The 17,873-nt window shown below is 42.2% G+C and overlaps 1 protein-coding gene across 2 annotated transcripts in view; it reads right to left on the bottom strand.

Annotated features, from left to right (window-relative positions):
- Positions 1-17,873, bottom strand: part of LOC129829155 (glutamate receptor ionotropic, delta-1-like) — a 477,366-nt gene that overhangs the window by 41,982 nt on the left and 417,511 nt on the right. For both annotated transcript variants that reach the window (XM_055890732.1, XM_055890733.1), the window contains exons 9-11: positions 6,894-6,995; positions 6,519-6,716; positions 6,011-6,347 (exon numbers count right to left, since the gene is read on the bottom strand). In XM_055890732.1, coding sequence (XP_055746707.1) covers positions 6,011-6,347; positions 6,519-6,716; positions 6,894-6,995 — 637 coding nt within the window. The remainder of the gene's footprint in view (positions 1-6,010; positions 6,348-6,518; positions 6,717-6,893; positions 6,996-17,873) is intronic.

The raw sequence follows: 17,873 nt of genomic DNA on the forward strand, positions 1-17,873 counted from the left end.
CTGTGACAGGAAAGGTTAATAAGGATTGGTGACCGTCCCGTAACACATTTGCTGGACAATATACTGTACTAAGAAGACAGAATATCTGGACCAAATCCAGATCATGCAAGAGTGATCAACTTCAAAGGCTCCATAACTTGGAGAAATTTGGTTTGGGAAATCATTTTACCGATATGATTCGTGCGCTATATGCTAACCATGTTGCTATGGTGTCTACTAATGGTATACACTCACATCCGTTCCCTATTTTTGGAGGATGTAGACAAGGGGACGGCCTATCCCCAATGTTAATGATTCTGTCGCTAGACCCTTCAGCACTACATCTAAGGCAGAATGTAATTGCGTAGCCTTTACTGATTACATCTTCCTCTCATATCATATCACTATATGAGGACGATAATCTCCTATATGTGTCACATATCAGAATTCAATTTCATCTTCATTATCCACATTTGAAGAATTCAAATTGCTGTCCGGGTACAAGATATATTGGACAAAATCCGCATTAATGTGGCTTAATGAAGCGGCCAAGAAAGTTTCCCTTCCCTCAACAATTCCTATGAAAACACAGTTCCCTGATTTGGGTATTAGTATACAAACATCTCTGCATGATCTGGTGAAGTTTAATTATGAGAACATTTTCAAGGAGGTTGAACGAGATTGAACCGTTTGGGAGACGTTGCCTGCTTCTTTACGAACTAGTGTCACTGTCATAAAGATGAATGTGTTGCCAAATATTCGTTTCCTGGATCCCACTCACTACACCAGTAGGCTATTGGGGAATGACTGATAAACATATACAGATACGGAATGGCAAACATCCAAAGATTAGGTTTGAGGTGTTACATCGACAGAAGTGTCATGGTGACCAAATTGTTGTATTTACAGTTATGCCCACTCATATCATTGTTTGATCAGTCTACCTCATTCTCTTGGAGAACTTTTTGGGAAGAACTTGTTTCACCTATTAGATTGCAGGATGTGTCATTTTCTGGTGTATGTAATAAGAAATGCATGCTGTATTTTGGTTCTATTATTTCTAATACAATAGAGGGTTTTAGGAAGGTTGAGAAGTGTGTAGGTGGTAATTGGAAGTTGCATCTCCATTATTCTCCACGCCATTACAAGACTATTATTTACGGTAATTAACCTTTTTGAGTCTAGAGCCTGGTCTGCAAAAGGGGTCAATAATCTAGGGGATATATTCAACTCAAAGGGTCGCTTTAGTTTTCAGGAACTCTTTCTTTTGATACGCCAGGGTTGTCATTCTTTCTATATCTCAGACTGCGGTCAGCGCTTCGTGCCCGTGGGGTACACGTTTGGGAAGGCACCCGGTGATAGTGGATTTTTACATTCCCGTCCAGAGGTTTTGTGTCCGCTATTTTTTCTCATCTTCAACTATTAAAGCAGACTCATGTTAAACATCTCCAATCCAAAATGTAATCTAGAATCGGCTTCCTATTTCGCAACAAAGCATCCTTCACTCATGCTGCCACACATACCCTAGTAAAACTGACTATCCTACCGATCCTTGACTTCGGCGATGTCATTTACAAAATAGCCTCCAACACTCTACTCAGCAAATTGGATGCAGTCTATCACAGTGCCATCTGTTTTGTCACCAAAGCCCCATATACTACCCACCACTGCAACCTGTATGCTCTCGTTGGCTGGCCCTCGCTTCATATCCGTCGCCAAACCCACTGGCTCCAGGTCATCTATAAGTCATTGCTAGGTAAAGCTCTGCCTTATCTCAGCTCACTGGTCACCATAGCAGCACCCACCCGCAGCACACGCTCCAGCAGGTATATTTCACTGGTCACCCCCAAAGCCAATTCCTCCTTCGGCCGCCTTTCCTTCCAGTTCTCTGCTGCCAATGACTGGAACGACCTGCAAAAATCACTGAAGCTGGAGACTCATATCTCCCTCACTAACTTTATGCACCAGATTAAGCAGCAGCTCACAGATCACTGCACCTGTACATAGCCAATCTGTAAATAGCCCATCCAACTACCTCATCACCATATTGTTATTTATTTCATTTATTTTGCTCCTTTGCACCCCAGTACCGCTACTTGCACACTTATCTTCTGCACATCTATCACCCCAGTGTTTAATTTGCCATACTGTAATAATTTTGCCACTATGGCCTATTTATTGCCTCACCCCCCTTATCCTACCTCATTTGCACACACTGTATATAGACTTTCTCTATTGTATTATTGACTGTATGTTTGTTTATTCCATGTGTAACTCTATGTTGTTGTATGTGTCGTACTGCTTTGCTTTATCTTGGCCAGGCCACAGTTGTAAATGAGAACTTGTTCTCAACTAACCTACCTGGTTAAATAAAGGTGAAATAAAAAAATAAATCATGGCTGGCTATGATGAGGCTATTGGAGGGGAGGGGACAGCGTGGTGATGAAGCTACTGCATCTAAGTACTAGAGACATCACTACAGACCCTGGTTCGATTCCATTCTGTATCACAACCGGCTGTGATTGGGATTCCTATATGGGATTCCTATAGGGCGGCGCACAATTGGCCCAGCATCACCCGGGTTAGGGTTTGGCTGGGGTAGGCCACGATTGTAAATAACAATTTATTCTTAACTGACTTGCCTAGTTAAATAAAGGTTAAATAAAAAAATAACTAATAAAAGTATTGATTGGGAGAATGTTTGGGAAAATATATTTCACTCATCAATGAACCCAAACCATCAATTAATTAATTTTAAACTTTGTCATAGATCGTACTGGAAACGATTTGTAAGATTTCATGCAAAACAGGCTCAAAGCCTATACTGTGACCTAACCTCAATACACTTGGCACATACAAACATATGATATGGGATTGTCCAGAGGTTTTTGAGTTTTGGAGAAAAGTGTTGTATATTCTCTCTGACATGATTGATGAAACTGTACCCCTTGAACCAATTTCGCTGTTGCTTAACGTATGCAGCTGAATGAGAAACGGTGAAAAGTTTGGCTGGCTGGGTTGACTGCTGAAAAAAAACAGGTTGCTCAGCATTGGTTGCCATCACATGACCTTCATACAGTATGAGGAAATGGCTAGCATACTTTCAGGATGCTATTATGTTGGAGTTCTCCACTGCCCGTATGAATAAAGCCAGTCGTGGCACTTTGGAAACATGGAAAGCAGGCGCCTCAGAAATCTCTGTTGAATATGATGTAGGTGTGTGATGTAAAATGCTTACTTTGACGGTGTTGTTTTAGCAAATGACTTCGCTGTGTGTATTCTAGTGTAGTGAGTGTAGTTTATTTGAATTTGATTAAAACCTTTTTTTTTTTTTTACATATTTTTAAAATATATTATGGGTTTGGCGATAGGGTAGGGCCGCCAGAGGTATGTGACCCAATAAAAAATAATTGTTCACAAAAAAAGGTTCCATAACTTTCAAGGAAAAACGGGGTTATAACGAACCATTGTGTCCACTTGAAATAGTGTCCAGTAGCGAAGGACCAACAGGACAAAGGCTTAAAAGGGTTCAATGGGCTCTCCGCCAGGAGGTAATAGATGTAGCTGGGGTTTCAACAGAACTTGCTGACACACTCATTTAGTCCTTTTGCCAGTCTTGGAATCCAACCAACATATCCTATTGTTTCTTCATTCAAAGGCACCTTAACTGTGTTCTTGTGAGCTTAACAAGCTTGAAATGCAATCACTATGTTACATTGACTGTTTACTAGAGTTCTCAGCCAGAACCTGACGGAACCCGACGGCCCAGTCTTCTTTTTTTAAGGCATGTTAGATTAGGAATCAATTCACTTATAAGAGCTGGCCGGCCTCAAATTCTGTGAATTGAATCAGGTCGGTTTCGGGCGTGCCGTGCTGTGTTAAGAAAAATACTGTGTGTCCTTTTAGTCTACGCCACAGGTGTCAAACTCATTCCATGGAGGGCCGAGTGTCTGCGGGTTTTCGCTCCACCCTTGTACTTGATTGATGAATTAACATCACTAATTAGTTAGGAACTCCCCACACCTGGTTGTCTAGGGCTTTATTGAAAGGAAAGACCAAAAACCTGCAGACACAAGGCCCTCCGTGGAATGAGTTTGACACCCCTGGTCTACGCCGTCTCTCTCTCAGCTGCAGCTGCCACTAGAGGCGCCAGGATTCCAATATTGTCTGGGCCAGAGAAATCTGTGGCCATGGCAAAACGTTTTTTTTCCAGATTTTTGCAGTGTTTGGAATTGCGATATGAATAGGGTTGGAGTGCACTCGGGAGAATGATGATCCACAAGACGACGACGACACGCAGTGCATCTCAGTATCAGGAGAAGCCCATATTCCATTGGCATCTGTTAACGCCGATACATCCGAACAAAACACACCCTATGACTGTACTAATGTGCCTTGCTGGACCTTGTAAACTATCAAAAGTAGACCCCTAACTGATCAAACTGTTTTCCTAATCAAACATATATTCAAAACACGGGGCTTTTGAGTAATTTATTCAAATGGATGTTTGGCGGAAAATGTAGTTATTTATTTATTGTTACATTTTTTCAAGGCTTCTTTTTTTTTTCTTTTTTTTTCTGGGGGGCCCCTTTGGTTTTCAAGGCTTCTTTGTTTTTTCATTTTGTTTTTTAAATACCTGATTGTATTTAAAGTTATGAATGACTCATGTGCTGTGTAATGATGTAACGATTGATTGATTATATTGAAGTAGGCTAAGTTACGTTAAGACAGATAAAACAGGACGCGCTCCTACAGCTCGATGGTGGATAAATTAAGGCTAATACAGGAGTCGATAGCAACATAATACACTTGGTTTCCGCTACATTATTTCATGCTGTATGCTTCTGATCAGTGATAGATGAGCAAACAAGTAAATCAGCTACCACCTTCACTTGCACACCCGGAAATCAATAAACCAAATATACAGACAGAGATTCAGTAATATCAGACAAGTCACAGGCTTTCGGTTGAGAGTTGGACAGCCTACTACGCGTTTGAAGAGCAAAATCCACTAGTTAACCTACATAACATGATAGCATTATGTTCTGATCAGCTAATATATGAGCAAACTAAAATAAAGAGGATCATGAGCACTCACCTCAACTTAGCTAACATTTCCCAACCTAATTCTTAACTAATATCCAAACGGAAATTCAGTGAAAAAAAATCGGACATTGTTTGATTTATCAAGACAAGTCCCCCACTCGTCTTAAAGCAGTGTGGTGGTGCTGTCCCAATCAAAACAGTGCTGAAATCATCATCTAAGTGACCACACATGACTTGCTTTAAATTAGTATTACGGTTGAATATGACTTTGGGAGTTTCAGTGAAAGCAAGAATTTGATACATGCCTTCAATTGCATAAGTTTACTTCATACCAATATGTTCGTAATTCAGTCAATCATAACTAAGAGTTTTCCACTCTGCGCTTTTTCTAGACCCACGGGCTTTCTCCTCGTCTCCTCACTCCGATGCCGCCCACCTCCGCTGCATTATTCTCAACACCAGTTTAAATCAATATACTGTTTTCTAGAAATCTGTATTTTCTTTTAGTGTTCGGGCTCATTTCATTTCTGTGATGATGTACCGGGCCTGGGTTCGGGCTTCAGCTCACCGGGCTTGAGTTGGACCAAGCTCAAGCTCATACACGTGTGACATGTATGAGACAGCAACATAGGTTCAGAAACAACTGTGTGGACTTTTTCATCGTATTATGCAACTTTATGGATGGCATTGTAATGCATAGGATCCCTTTCATTACCTAAATCGGCTTAGATGTTTATCCGTGCATTAGAAAGTAAAAACATCTTATCATAAAGAGTTCATAAATAGTCACAGGATATTGTTTATGAATCATGCATTTTTAAATGTTACCCACAAATAACACATACAGTACCAGCACATTAACATTTTATGTTTCCCATTAAATATTTGATGCGTACAAATTACATCATTCGTTTTCTACTATAAAATGGCCTATGTTGCCTTAGATAAAAGCTAAATGAGTATATCGGAGAGTTGTTAGTCCTACCTTGCTGTACAAAGGCTCCATAGACTATCCAGATAGCACTGTACAGGGAGTTGGACGCCTGTGTGGCGGGCTGCTGGTGTGGCACTGGAGGATTCTGGGTCCTCAGTGACTGCATCCTGCTCAGCAGGAAGATGAGAACTCCCACCACGGGGATGGCTGCAGCGATACAACCCCACACGGCCAGGTCAAACGGAGCGAACAGTGAGAAGATGTTGATCTTCTCCTCTGGTTTCCTCAGCAAGATCCCCACAGAGTAGTCCATGTAGCGCTTACTGAAGTCCACCGCACTCTCCCGCTCTGGAGTGATGGTAATGGCTGACACGGCCAGGTCAGCTCTCTACGGGGACAGACAGAGAGGAATTATAGCAAACATCCCCCGGTTAGTCAGGGATGAGTTGGGACTCCAACCATGTTGAAACTGTGTTGGTTAGTAGTCTCAAACGGCATTCTTTCCCTGGGGGTAATATGACAGGTTGGAAGGTTACACGGGCCATATAGAAAGCCTTACTTTGTTAATAAGCTCCCCGATCATTCCATTCCAGGAGCCGTTGGGCAGCTGCGAGCCGTACTTGCTGTCGGCCACCTGGTAGATCTCGTACTTGAAGCCCAGGATCTTGGCCAAGGCGTCGAGCACGTCGATGGAGAAGCCTTTGTACCGCTTGGGCTGACCAAGGATGTTCTCAGCCACCATGACGAAGGGATCCTCCTGTACCAAATCAAACACAACATCACATCGAGAAGCTTACCACATGAATCCAGGTGCATGTGCTGAATCAAATACTTGTGTTTTCAGCAGCAGTGTTCCACGCATGCGAAACCCCATTGATCATGTTTACAATTCCCAGCACATGGGCGGTAACACAGTCACAAGTTGTTCCTTTACCAGTAGTGTTACTACTTTGACAGTCACTCCTTGCATGCCGTTCTCAATGCGACTCTCCTTCAGGCTCCCATTCAGACCATGGACGGAGTCCCACGTAGCCAGCTAAGAGAGAGAAGAGAGAGACAGAGAGATCGAGACTTTCATAAATGTGTGTCGATAACAAGTGTTCAATTATGTTTTTCTCAGAAAAGAGAGCAATCTCTCCGTGGCCTAGTTCTATCTTTCAGGCTGTCAATCACAGAGAATTACCCACCAAACTCCATCTCCACCAGACACCTTTTGATATGCCAACCAAAGAAAAGCTGATATTAAAGGCTCTTATAGACTCCACAGTAATTAATTTCGTAATATGAAAAGGGCATCGTCGACTACTAATTCCATCCATTTACATGTTTTTTGAAGGTGGCCGGTGAGTGATAGATAAAAAGAAGGGGGGGGGAAACGGTTACCTTGGTAACAGCTGAGGTAGAGCCATGCTAATGCACAGAGTTATAGTTAAAGAAGAAAATATAAAATAAACATATTTCCCTCTCTTGATCTACGCTACAGTGTGTGTGTGTGTGGTGTGTGTCCTGCAACCGTGTTTGATCCTGGTGAGAAATCTGCTTTGCTCAGGTGGCCTATTGCAGTCCACCGTCAAGGCTGCTTCATTGATTACTTGATATGAAATTTGTGTTTCTGACAGCATGGCCAGGTGGACAAGTCCTCTGGCTGAAATGAAACACAAACAGAGAGGATTGGGCTCACTGGTCAAACCGTTCGGTCAGTTGAAACTGTACAGACCACCTCCATACACTGGGCATACCAAACATTAGGAACATCTTCCTGATATTGAGTTGGCATCTACTACCATACACCGTTCAAAGTCACCCTCTGAATGGCACACATACACAATCCTTCTCTCAATTGTCTCAAGGCTTAAAAATCCTTCTTTAACCTGAGGCAGGTCATCTTCACTGATTGAAGTGGATTAACAAGTGACATCCATAAGGGATCATAGCTTTCACCTGGATTCACCTGGTCAGTCTATGTCATGAAAAGAGCAGAGTTCTAAAAGTTTTGTACATTCCGTGTATGTGTGTCATGGATACCAGATTATCTTATCATGGGTTACCTACAGTATAAAGAGGTCCATTCACAGGTTGTGCGTGTGCGTGTGTGTGCGAGCGTGCATGCGTGTGTGACCCATCACCACAGCAATAACAGCTGATTAAACTCATATCATTTCATGAACGATTTCACACAATGATGTGACAGACGTTCAAAAATCAATAAACACAATCCAGCCCAATAAAACCGTTCACTTTTCATAGTAACAGTTGATGTCCAACTTAATCTTCAGCCTAACGTCATTATTACGTTATTAAACGTACCACGTAGGATAATTGTTATTTTACAGCACTTCCAAGCATAGAGGCATGCAGTACACAAACATACACAAGCATAGGGAGATACAAACACACATACATTCAGTTAAAAGCCCTACGAATGCAGTCACTCTACAGATGTTTACTGAACTACGGGCGGATTGTGTATGCATGCCATTCAGAGGGTGAATGGTCAAGACAAAATATTGAAGTGCCTTTTGAAGGGGTTATGGTAGTAGCTGCCAGGAACACAGGTTTGAGTCAAGAACTGCAACACTGCTGGGTTTTTCCCGTGTGTATCAAGCATGCTCCACCACCCAAAGGACATCCAGTCAACTTGACACAATTGTGGGAAGCATTGGAGTCAACATTGGCCAGTATTCCTGTGGAACACAAGGTTCCTTCGACACCTTGTAGAGTCCATGCCCCGACGAATTTAGGCTTTTCTGAGGCCAAAAGGGGTGGCAACTCAATATTAGGAAGGTGTTCTTAATGTTTTGTACACTCAGTGTATATTACAGCACAATATATACAGTTTATTAGGTACACCACCCCGTTCACAAAAATATATCGCTCCTACATACAGTGAGTCATGTGGCCGTGGCTTCTTATATAAAGCAAGCAGACAGGCATCGAGGCATTCAGCTAGAATGGGCAAAATGAGTGACCTAAGCAACTTTGAGCGTGTATGCTCATCGGTGCCAGGCGCAACGGATCCAGTACCTCAGAAATGGCAGCCCTCCTGGGCTTTTCACGTATGACAGTGTCTAGAGTTTACCGAGAATGGTGTGACAAACAAAAAACATCCGGTCAGCGGGAGTCCTGTAGGTGAAAACAGCTCGTTGATGAGAGAGGTCGAAGGAGATCGACAAGAATTGTGCAAGCTAACAGGCAGGCCACAAGCAGAACGACATCTCGGAACGCACAACTCGTTGATCCTTGTCACGGATGGGAAGAATTCAGGCTGTTCTGGAGGTGAAGGGGGGTCGGACCTGGTACTAGATGGGTGTACCTAATAAACTGGCAGGTGAGTGTAATTTACCATCAATTTCACCAGTCAGTGAAAACATCCCCATGTGTGTATCATCATGGTAATCATCTTAAATGCTTTCATCATATACTAATGTACTCCTTTTCAGCAGGATGAATGTGCGTGAGCTACTGTAGCCCCACAGGCATATAAAGAAAGGCTAACTAGGAAAATATTGCTTCCCTATGAGCAGCCTGAGCTCAGAGAAAAGACCATTTTTTCCGATGCAGATATTCTCAGCTGTCCTCTTGGCGATCTCTAAGTCATGAGGTATTTATGTACATTAGGGCCTGCAGCAGTACCAAACACCATGGAATTGTTAAAACCATACTTAGATGTCGAAACTACTATGTCAACTAATGAAACTATAGCCTACTACTTACTGTACCTCTGTGATTATGATTATGATTCATTTCTTTCTTTAATTATTTAAAACAATGAATTTCCACGCCAGAGGCACAGGGAAAATGATACACTAAATCAGTTGCCTTTTTAAAGTGTATCACGTTTTGAGTGATTCACTTTACAAATGTGTTATTGGCACTGTATACCCTGCAGTCACATTACAAACTGCAAAGTATTCATCAAAGGAAGGGAGTTTTCTCGAAGAACAAATACATGGATCTCAGTAGACAGAAATAGCAAAACACCTATAGAAAATCATAGAGAAATCAGTGGCTCTGTAGCCTACTGCTTTAAGCCCGTGACAGTCTCACAGCATAAAGTCAATATCTATTACAAACCCCAGCCTCAAAGTCAGGCCTCAACCACAATGAAGGCCTCATAATAACGGCAGTGAGGAAACAGCATAAATCATCAATGGGTCACTTTTCAACGGAGTTTCATATATGGCTTTCATTGTGATCCACCATGTTGAACTTTATCATCTATATCGACCCGGGTACATTTCAATCCTGCACATGAATGGACCATGGTTTCTGCCTCGGAAGGTAACTCAACTGCGATGTCGTGTGTCAAACTCTAGGGTTCTAACAGCTGTTTGAACAGAAATCATGATGAACTCTGTGCACATGACGTGGAATCTCAGAAGTGTGTAAAGGATAGAATATCGTTTCATAATGTACCCTTATGTTTTAAGAGGAAAGTCAGCTCCGCTAGCTTTTCCAGTGCCATTTGCTTAGTGGTCAATGGCCATCATTAGCCCCTAGCATTGTACTTGACACCACGGACTCTCAGTAGGGCCGTGATAGTACTCTTTCCTGTTCCACAGGAAGTCCCACATCCTCCTATTGTATGGGAGCGCTCTGTTTTCTTTTCCTATTCCTATTTAAAGGAATGGGGAAGTCCCACTACTCACATATTTTTTTGTTTGATTGGATAGGACAGAGGTCGAGAGGAAATAAATAAAGGAGAGTGTGCTAAATGAACAATGGGCTGGATTGGAACGCATGCTGATATGTGATCTGGAGGCCGTGGCTTAAGGCGTCCGCATGCTTCCAAGCGCGAGACATGTCGGTAGAGTTCGTGCATATATTATGACGACATTATGATGCTTTTCTTTGCTTTGGACTTCGATCGGGGTTGTTCGAGCGCACACATCTTGTTCTGGAGACAAACCGAAGTTTGGAGCCGAAGTCTACGCCCCTTCGTTGGAGATTGGTAAAAGTAGGGATTCTTCAATAAAGTCTTTGTTGTCATTGACTGAACTGAAGCATGCTGACGCCTTTAGACTGCTACCCTAATCCACAGGGAACACTTTCTGATCAGCTGTCAGGTCAGACATACAGCCCAGACAATCAATCAATCAAATGTATCCTTTTTAAAATCAGAAGTAGTCATAAAGTACTTATAATGTGGCTAGGAAAAACTCCCCAAACTCACTTTAAAAACTCCCTAGAAAGGCAGGCACCTAGGAAGAAACCTAGATAGGAACTGGGCTCTGAGGGATGCACGCGCACCCTGTTCTCAAGGTGGACAGCTCAATGGTGGGTCTATGCATCGCCAAGCATTGGCTTCCATCCCTCTTCCCTTTGTAAAAATGTCAGGCCTCTCTCAGTCAACTGTGACGTTGCTTTGAGTGGGCGACGGAGCTAAATTCCCCGCTTGCTTCCACTTCACACCTGCTGTGCCTGTCCCGAATACATGTCCTTTCACAGAAATGATCTAAAAACTGCTCGAGGCTGAGAGGATACTGGTGTGACTCTCTGTCAGGATAGCTGAACCCCACGTCAATGTATCACACACCCGCTGGCCAATTTTTCCCGGGTGATCAAAATTACATTGAGGTGTTGATGGATTACTGCTATGACAGAGAAGATAGTCTGGATGAATGTGTATAATGATTTCATAAAACGAAAGGGGGAGTTATGAATATATTTGAATTGTTAGAAGACAGAAAATCACAAGATTTTAAATTAATAGTTCATGGAAATATACAGGCTACGTAAGTGTTGGTCATACTATGTTTGTTTACAAGAAACTAACCGGTAGTGAATGATTAAATGCTTCCCTTAGCCATGTGGCAGCGCTGGTTAAGTTTGCATCATCAGGTCCAATGTGGCTCAATTCAGTCATGCTCTGAGTCTAGGCGGAAAGAGAAAAGCACAACCATTTAATGGATGTTCTCTTCCATCAATGTTTATAAACCCTCCAGCCTTCTCTAACAATGTAATCAGGCAGGGCACCTTCATTTCTAGCTATAAAAAGTATAGGCTTCAAGAGGAACGTCAGCTCTACTCTCCACTTCTTTGGAAAGCATACAGAAACTACTCTGAGAAGACAAAGAATATACTGTTGATGAAATGGTGTATTCGTGTTGAATCCTCTCCTGTGTATTTCATTATTATACTGTGTCTGATCTTTGAATCTCCCCAGGAAGTTACATCTCTGGAGACAGTTCAAAGAAAAGCATTGCCAACTAAGTGTAATTAGTGTGTGGCAAGAATTGAAATTATTAGAATGCTGGTGGTGCTTTGTTCATTTAAATGCAGTCGGGGGAGGAATAACAACAATACTGCCACCATCAATAGATGTGGCTTAGATGCGCTGTTTATTTTTCTCTAATTACCGCGGCGCGAATTATTGCCGATTTAAAATGTATCAGAGACATTCAATATCACTTCTATTACAGTGAATTTAAACTAATTATCAAGCTCTCATTTATTTTCACATTTACAGACCTAGCTCAACTCATCAAGAAATCACAAAACATTATTAGGGACTAACAGTGAAAAGTAAAATCAACAATATCCCCATGCCATTATTTTGCATGTATTACTTGGGATTTCTGAATAGCAAATTGTTATTGTTAGAGATTTAAAAGTTCACGAAAGCCTTGCTTTTTCTTCTCCTTTGAAATGCACTCATTTCAGAACGACTTCTATTCAGTCAAATCCCATTATGTTCCAAATGACTGTCTGTGTAATTCAGCTCTGCTCCAGAAACGAGATGCACATCTACCTGTATGTTTTGGTTGTTGGTGGGAAGAACTGCCACTGTAACAAGCCTATCAGGCTTCAGAGCCAGCAGGATCCCTGTAAATCTTATCAAAGCTGTGCTACAAGGCGATAAGCCCTTTTCCTATTTGAAATAGCCCACTGATGGATCCCTATCTCCGTTTCTCCATTGAAAGACCAAGAAGACACCTATGTACAGAGACCGCCTGACACACTTGTGCCTCCCATCACTTTCTCCCCCTCTCCTTTAACCCCAATCAAAAATGTTATCGCTGTGTCAAACCAACAGAGATTACACCTCTCTGTCCTGGTTGAGATCTAATCAACAGGCCTAGAACCACCGGTGGGATCCACTCTTGCTCTGTGGCTGAGCCATGTTGTGTTGTACTATCTCTCCCAGTAGATGACTCCCCACAATGCAGAGATTATTACACCGACCTATCAGCTCCATACAGCTCTAGTACACCACACTGCATTGTACCTACGAGCCTAGTCGCTTCAAAGCACATCATTTCGTGATGTGAATGATACTTGCAGCACTAAAGACAAAATCACTTTGGCTGCACGCAATACTTCACTCACGCTGTTAGCCTACCAGTGACATCGCGGCTTAATTTTTCAACAGATACAAATGGCCTGTTTCTCAAAATGCATACTACCGTGCTCGGAGCATGCAAATTGGAGTACGGGAGGGTCATAGTATGAGTCCAAATCAAAGTATGGGAAACGGAACACGGAGGGCACATCTCAAATGCGTACTCCATTTGTACATATTTTGAAGCATGCATCCATGCAAGCTTCAACGGAAAGTATGCAAAGAAATATGATGCAGCCACGTAAAAATTACAAACGTTTTCTTGAGCTGGAGCTAGACTGTTATAGGTTATTGTTGCCTGTTTAACTAGCTAGCTGGCCAGCTAGTTAGATCACAATTCACATATATCTGTCACACCCTGATCTGTTTCACCTGTCGTTGTGCTCGTCTCCACCCCCCTCCAGGTGTCACCCATCTTCCCCATTATCCCCAGTGTATTTATACCTGTGTTCTCTGTCTGTTGCCAGATCGTTTTGTTCGTCAAGCCTACCAGCGTTTTCCCCTTGCTCATGTATTTTTCTAGTTCCCGTTTTCTAGTTTCCCGGTTTTGACCATTCTGCCTGCCCTGACCCTGAGCATGTCTGCCATTCTGTACCTTGTCACACCACCCTGGATTATTGATTTCTGCCTGCCGTGACCCCGAGACTGCCTGCCGTTCTGTACCTTATGGACTCTAATTACTGACCTCTGACTGCCCTTGACATGTCGTTTTGCCTGCCCCCTGTTCTAGTAATAAACTTGTGTTACTTCGACACTGTCTGCATCTGGGTCTTCTCCTGAAACGTGATAAAATATAGCTGATAATTATGCAATTAAACGTTTGCTTTGTGTATATCTTATTTTGTCTCTATTGTTGCCACTGTCCTGGCTGGAATAAGGTTCAGTGAATGGGGAGATGCAGCGTGAGGTAAAACAGTAGGGGGAGTGAAATGTTTTATGCGTTCGCCACACTCTCCTCCTCACAACAACGTACTCAAGAGAACGTCCTCGGAGAATGCACTTGGAGCATGAGAGTGTGGAGCACGATAGTATGCATATTGAGAAACACCCATTGACTGCTAAATAGAATTGAGGAGCGATCTGATTGGGTTTTCATTACAGTTGTGCTGATCCTCGTACTGAATCATCGCTATTCTTCTGAATATATGGCTCAGTTTTTTTAATCCGACTGTAATAAAGGGACAAGCATTATTACACGTTACGTAGGGAACAGAGAATGCATTGGTAGTTAGTGTCATGACTTTAAAAGAAGATAAATTAGGCTAATTATTAGTAGTCAGTTCATTAACCCCTCTTAGTCTACTGCCCTAATGGCCTAGTCACAATCCCGAAAGGTTAATGACGGTAATGTTGGAGTGACGTTTCCATTTTTAGCAAGGTCTTGCCAAGCTTGGGCCAAGTACTGGGGATTACTAAGCCTCGGAAAGCAGATGCTGTGTGTGTGTAAACATGTACTGTTGTAAACAATGTGCATCATGACACATCCTCTATTCTAATGCTTCTAATTCATGGTTAACACTTACAGGGGCTTTCACCTACCTTCCTTCCTGCACTCAACTGCGGTGAGCTTGAACTTTAACATTTGGGCTTAATGCTAGAGATTACTAAGCATATACACTGAGCGCACAAATCATTAGGAACACCTGCTCTTTCCATGACAGACTGACCAGGATAATCCAGGTGAAAGCTAGGATCCGTTATTGATGTCACTTGTTAAATCCACATAAACAGTGGTTGAAAGGGAGGAGACAGGTAAGTAATGATTTTTAAGCCTTGAGACAATTCAGAGGGTGAATTGGCAAGACAATTTAAGTGCCTTTGAATGGGGTATGGCAGTAGGTGCCAGGCACACTGGTTTGAGTGTGTCATGAACTGCGCAACAGTTTCCTATGTGTATCAAGTATGGTCCACCACCCAAAGGACATCCAGCCAACTTGACACAACTGTGGGATGCATTGGAGTCAACATGGGCCAGCATCCCTGTGAAACAATTTCTACACCTTTTCGTCCATGCCCTGATGAGTTGAGGCTGTTCTGGGGGGCAAAACGGGGTGCAACTCAATATCAGGAAGGTGTTCCTAATGATTTGTACACGCAGTATATGTGAACACGTATTGGTGTAAACAACATGTATCATGATGCATCATATATTCGAAAAATGGTTCATATTAAGCAAATACAGAGGTTTGGGGTGTTTATTTATACTCAACGACAATAGTGCCGAGCTCAAAGCCTGAAACTTTATACTGCAGGGTAGAAGAGGATATAAAATAAAACTGTAGGTGTGAAATAGAAGGGCTGGTCAGAAATAGAACAGTCGAAATAAGAAACTGGTAGCAAAGCGAGAAATGTCAACCCTGTTTGGGATGCATTGAGTGGTCAAAAGGGATGTGAAGTCAACAGACAGAAATAGGGACTTACATTTCGATCTCTATTTAGGTCTAATCTATAGAGACGTTTCATCGGAGCGGAACGTTTGCTTTGTGAAAAATAGCATGGTAGAGGCGCCGACAGGTACAGATGGAGATGGAGGTTTAGATAAAGAGAATGTGAAAAATCTAAGATGAGCAAAATCGTAAGAAACCAAACCGACATTTTCAGCTTGGAACATGTAACACAACGTTAAAAACCTCTCAGTATATGTAACCACTTGGTCACCGGTTTATACCATTGTGTGTTTACCGCTCCACACTTCTAAGGTTACGATAGGACTATTAGAATCCATACCAGAGGCAGGATTAAGTTAGCTAAATATATTCATCTCTTCTCCGGGGGTAATAGCCTAGCTTGTTGGAAAGTGGTGGAGACCGGCCCAGTAATAATGAACAACAACAGGACTGAGTGCACTTGACGTGCCATTAGCTGTCCTTTCCTTTCAATACACGTAATAAATGTCCATGGGATGAAGGGGAGCCACAGTAAAATGGTGTGTGTGTGTGTGTGAGTGCGTATGTGTGGCTTACGGCTTTGGGCCCGTGGACCCTAATGGCCATAATGTGATACACTGGGTTCATAATTCAAGTTAGAATGCCGGGTGATTAAATCTTCATTACCACGGGTCTGACTCACTCCTCTTCCACGTAATTTATTTGACTTATTCTCCATGGTGGAAGGTACACAAACCAACCAATACGAAAAACCTATAAAATGTCAGCAAATAACAAATATATAAAGAAGAAAAGCACTTGAAACCAGGCTATTTACTAGACACAGTACTCTTTGACACTTTCCCCTGAACAATTCAAAGACGAATCGCCATTGGGCAATGGCTGACATTTCTCCCAGTCATGGAGCATGGCCTTGTTATTTGGGGAGTCATATGGAGACGTTTACATCTGACAGGCATCCCTCCTTTTAATGATGGCTATCCTCTCCTGAGCAAGCGCCAGTGAAGGCATCTCAGAATAAGAGTGTAACCGCATAATACACTCTAGTCACTGAGGAGACACAGAGGAGTCTCCCCAATGGGACAGAGGAGCAGGCGGCGTCTGTGTCTCAATTAATACCCTATTCCCAAATGAGTGTACTTCTTTTGACTAGACACACAGAGGGTTCTGAATAGGACCCTTGTCGAAAATAATGCCCTATATGGGGAATATAGGGTATTATTTGAGAGACAGCCTACAGTGTGTGCTTCCCCGGCCATATACAGCGTGAGCTGTGTTGACAGTGACCCTGTTGCTGCTTGTCCTACAGTCGTCATTACAGGATGATTGACACTGTACTGACTGGTGTTCGATCAGAAAAAAGCACAGTACTACATTAGCTGAAATAATGTGTGCAATAAAAATGCAATAATGGCACAGCAGTATAGAAATGTTAATATATGAGAGGCTACTCATTGGTGTGTTTATGTCTTAAAGGCCCAGTGCAGTCAAAAAACTTGATTTTCCCGTGTTTATATACACTGAGAGTACAAAACTTTAGGAACACTAATATTGAGTGTCAAGATCTCCAATACTGCTGGGTTTTTCACGCTCAACGGTTTCCCATGTTTATCAAGAATGGTCAGCCAACTTGACACAACTGTGGGAAGCATTGGAGTCAACATGGGCCAGGATCCATGTGGAATGCTTTCGACACCTTGTAGAGTGCATGCACCAATGAAATGAGGCTGTTCTGAGGGCAAAAAGGGGGGTGCAATTAAATGTTAGGAAGGTGTTCCTATATTCCTATATTCTATACTCATATAACGCCCTGTATGTGTTTTACTAGGACTTATTTATGAACATTAGTATTGCATTATGTTATTTCTATGTTTGTTAAGAAAAACACATCTTAGCATATGACAATCAGTGGTGTAAAGTACTTAAGAAAAAACACTTTCAAGTACTACTTAATACATTTTTTGGGGTGTCTGTACTTTACTATTTATATTTTCACAAACTTTTACTTCAATACATTCCTAAGGAAAATAATGTACTTTTTACTCCATATGTTTTCCCTGACACCCAAAAGTACTCGTTACATTTTGAATGCTTAGCTGGACAGAAACATTTTCAAATTTTCACACTTATCAACAGATCATCCCTGGTCATCCTTGCTGCCTCTGATCTGGTGGACTCACTAAAC

This window comes from Salvelinus fontinalis, chromosome 30 (genome assembly GCF_029448725.1).
Source record: "Salvelinus fontinalis isolate EN_2023a chromosome 30, ASM2944872v1, whole genome shotgun sequence".
Taxonomy (NCBI): Eukaryota; Metazoa; Chordata; class Actinopteri; order Salmoniformes; family Salmonidae; genus Salvelinus; species Salvelinus fontinalis.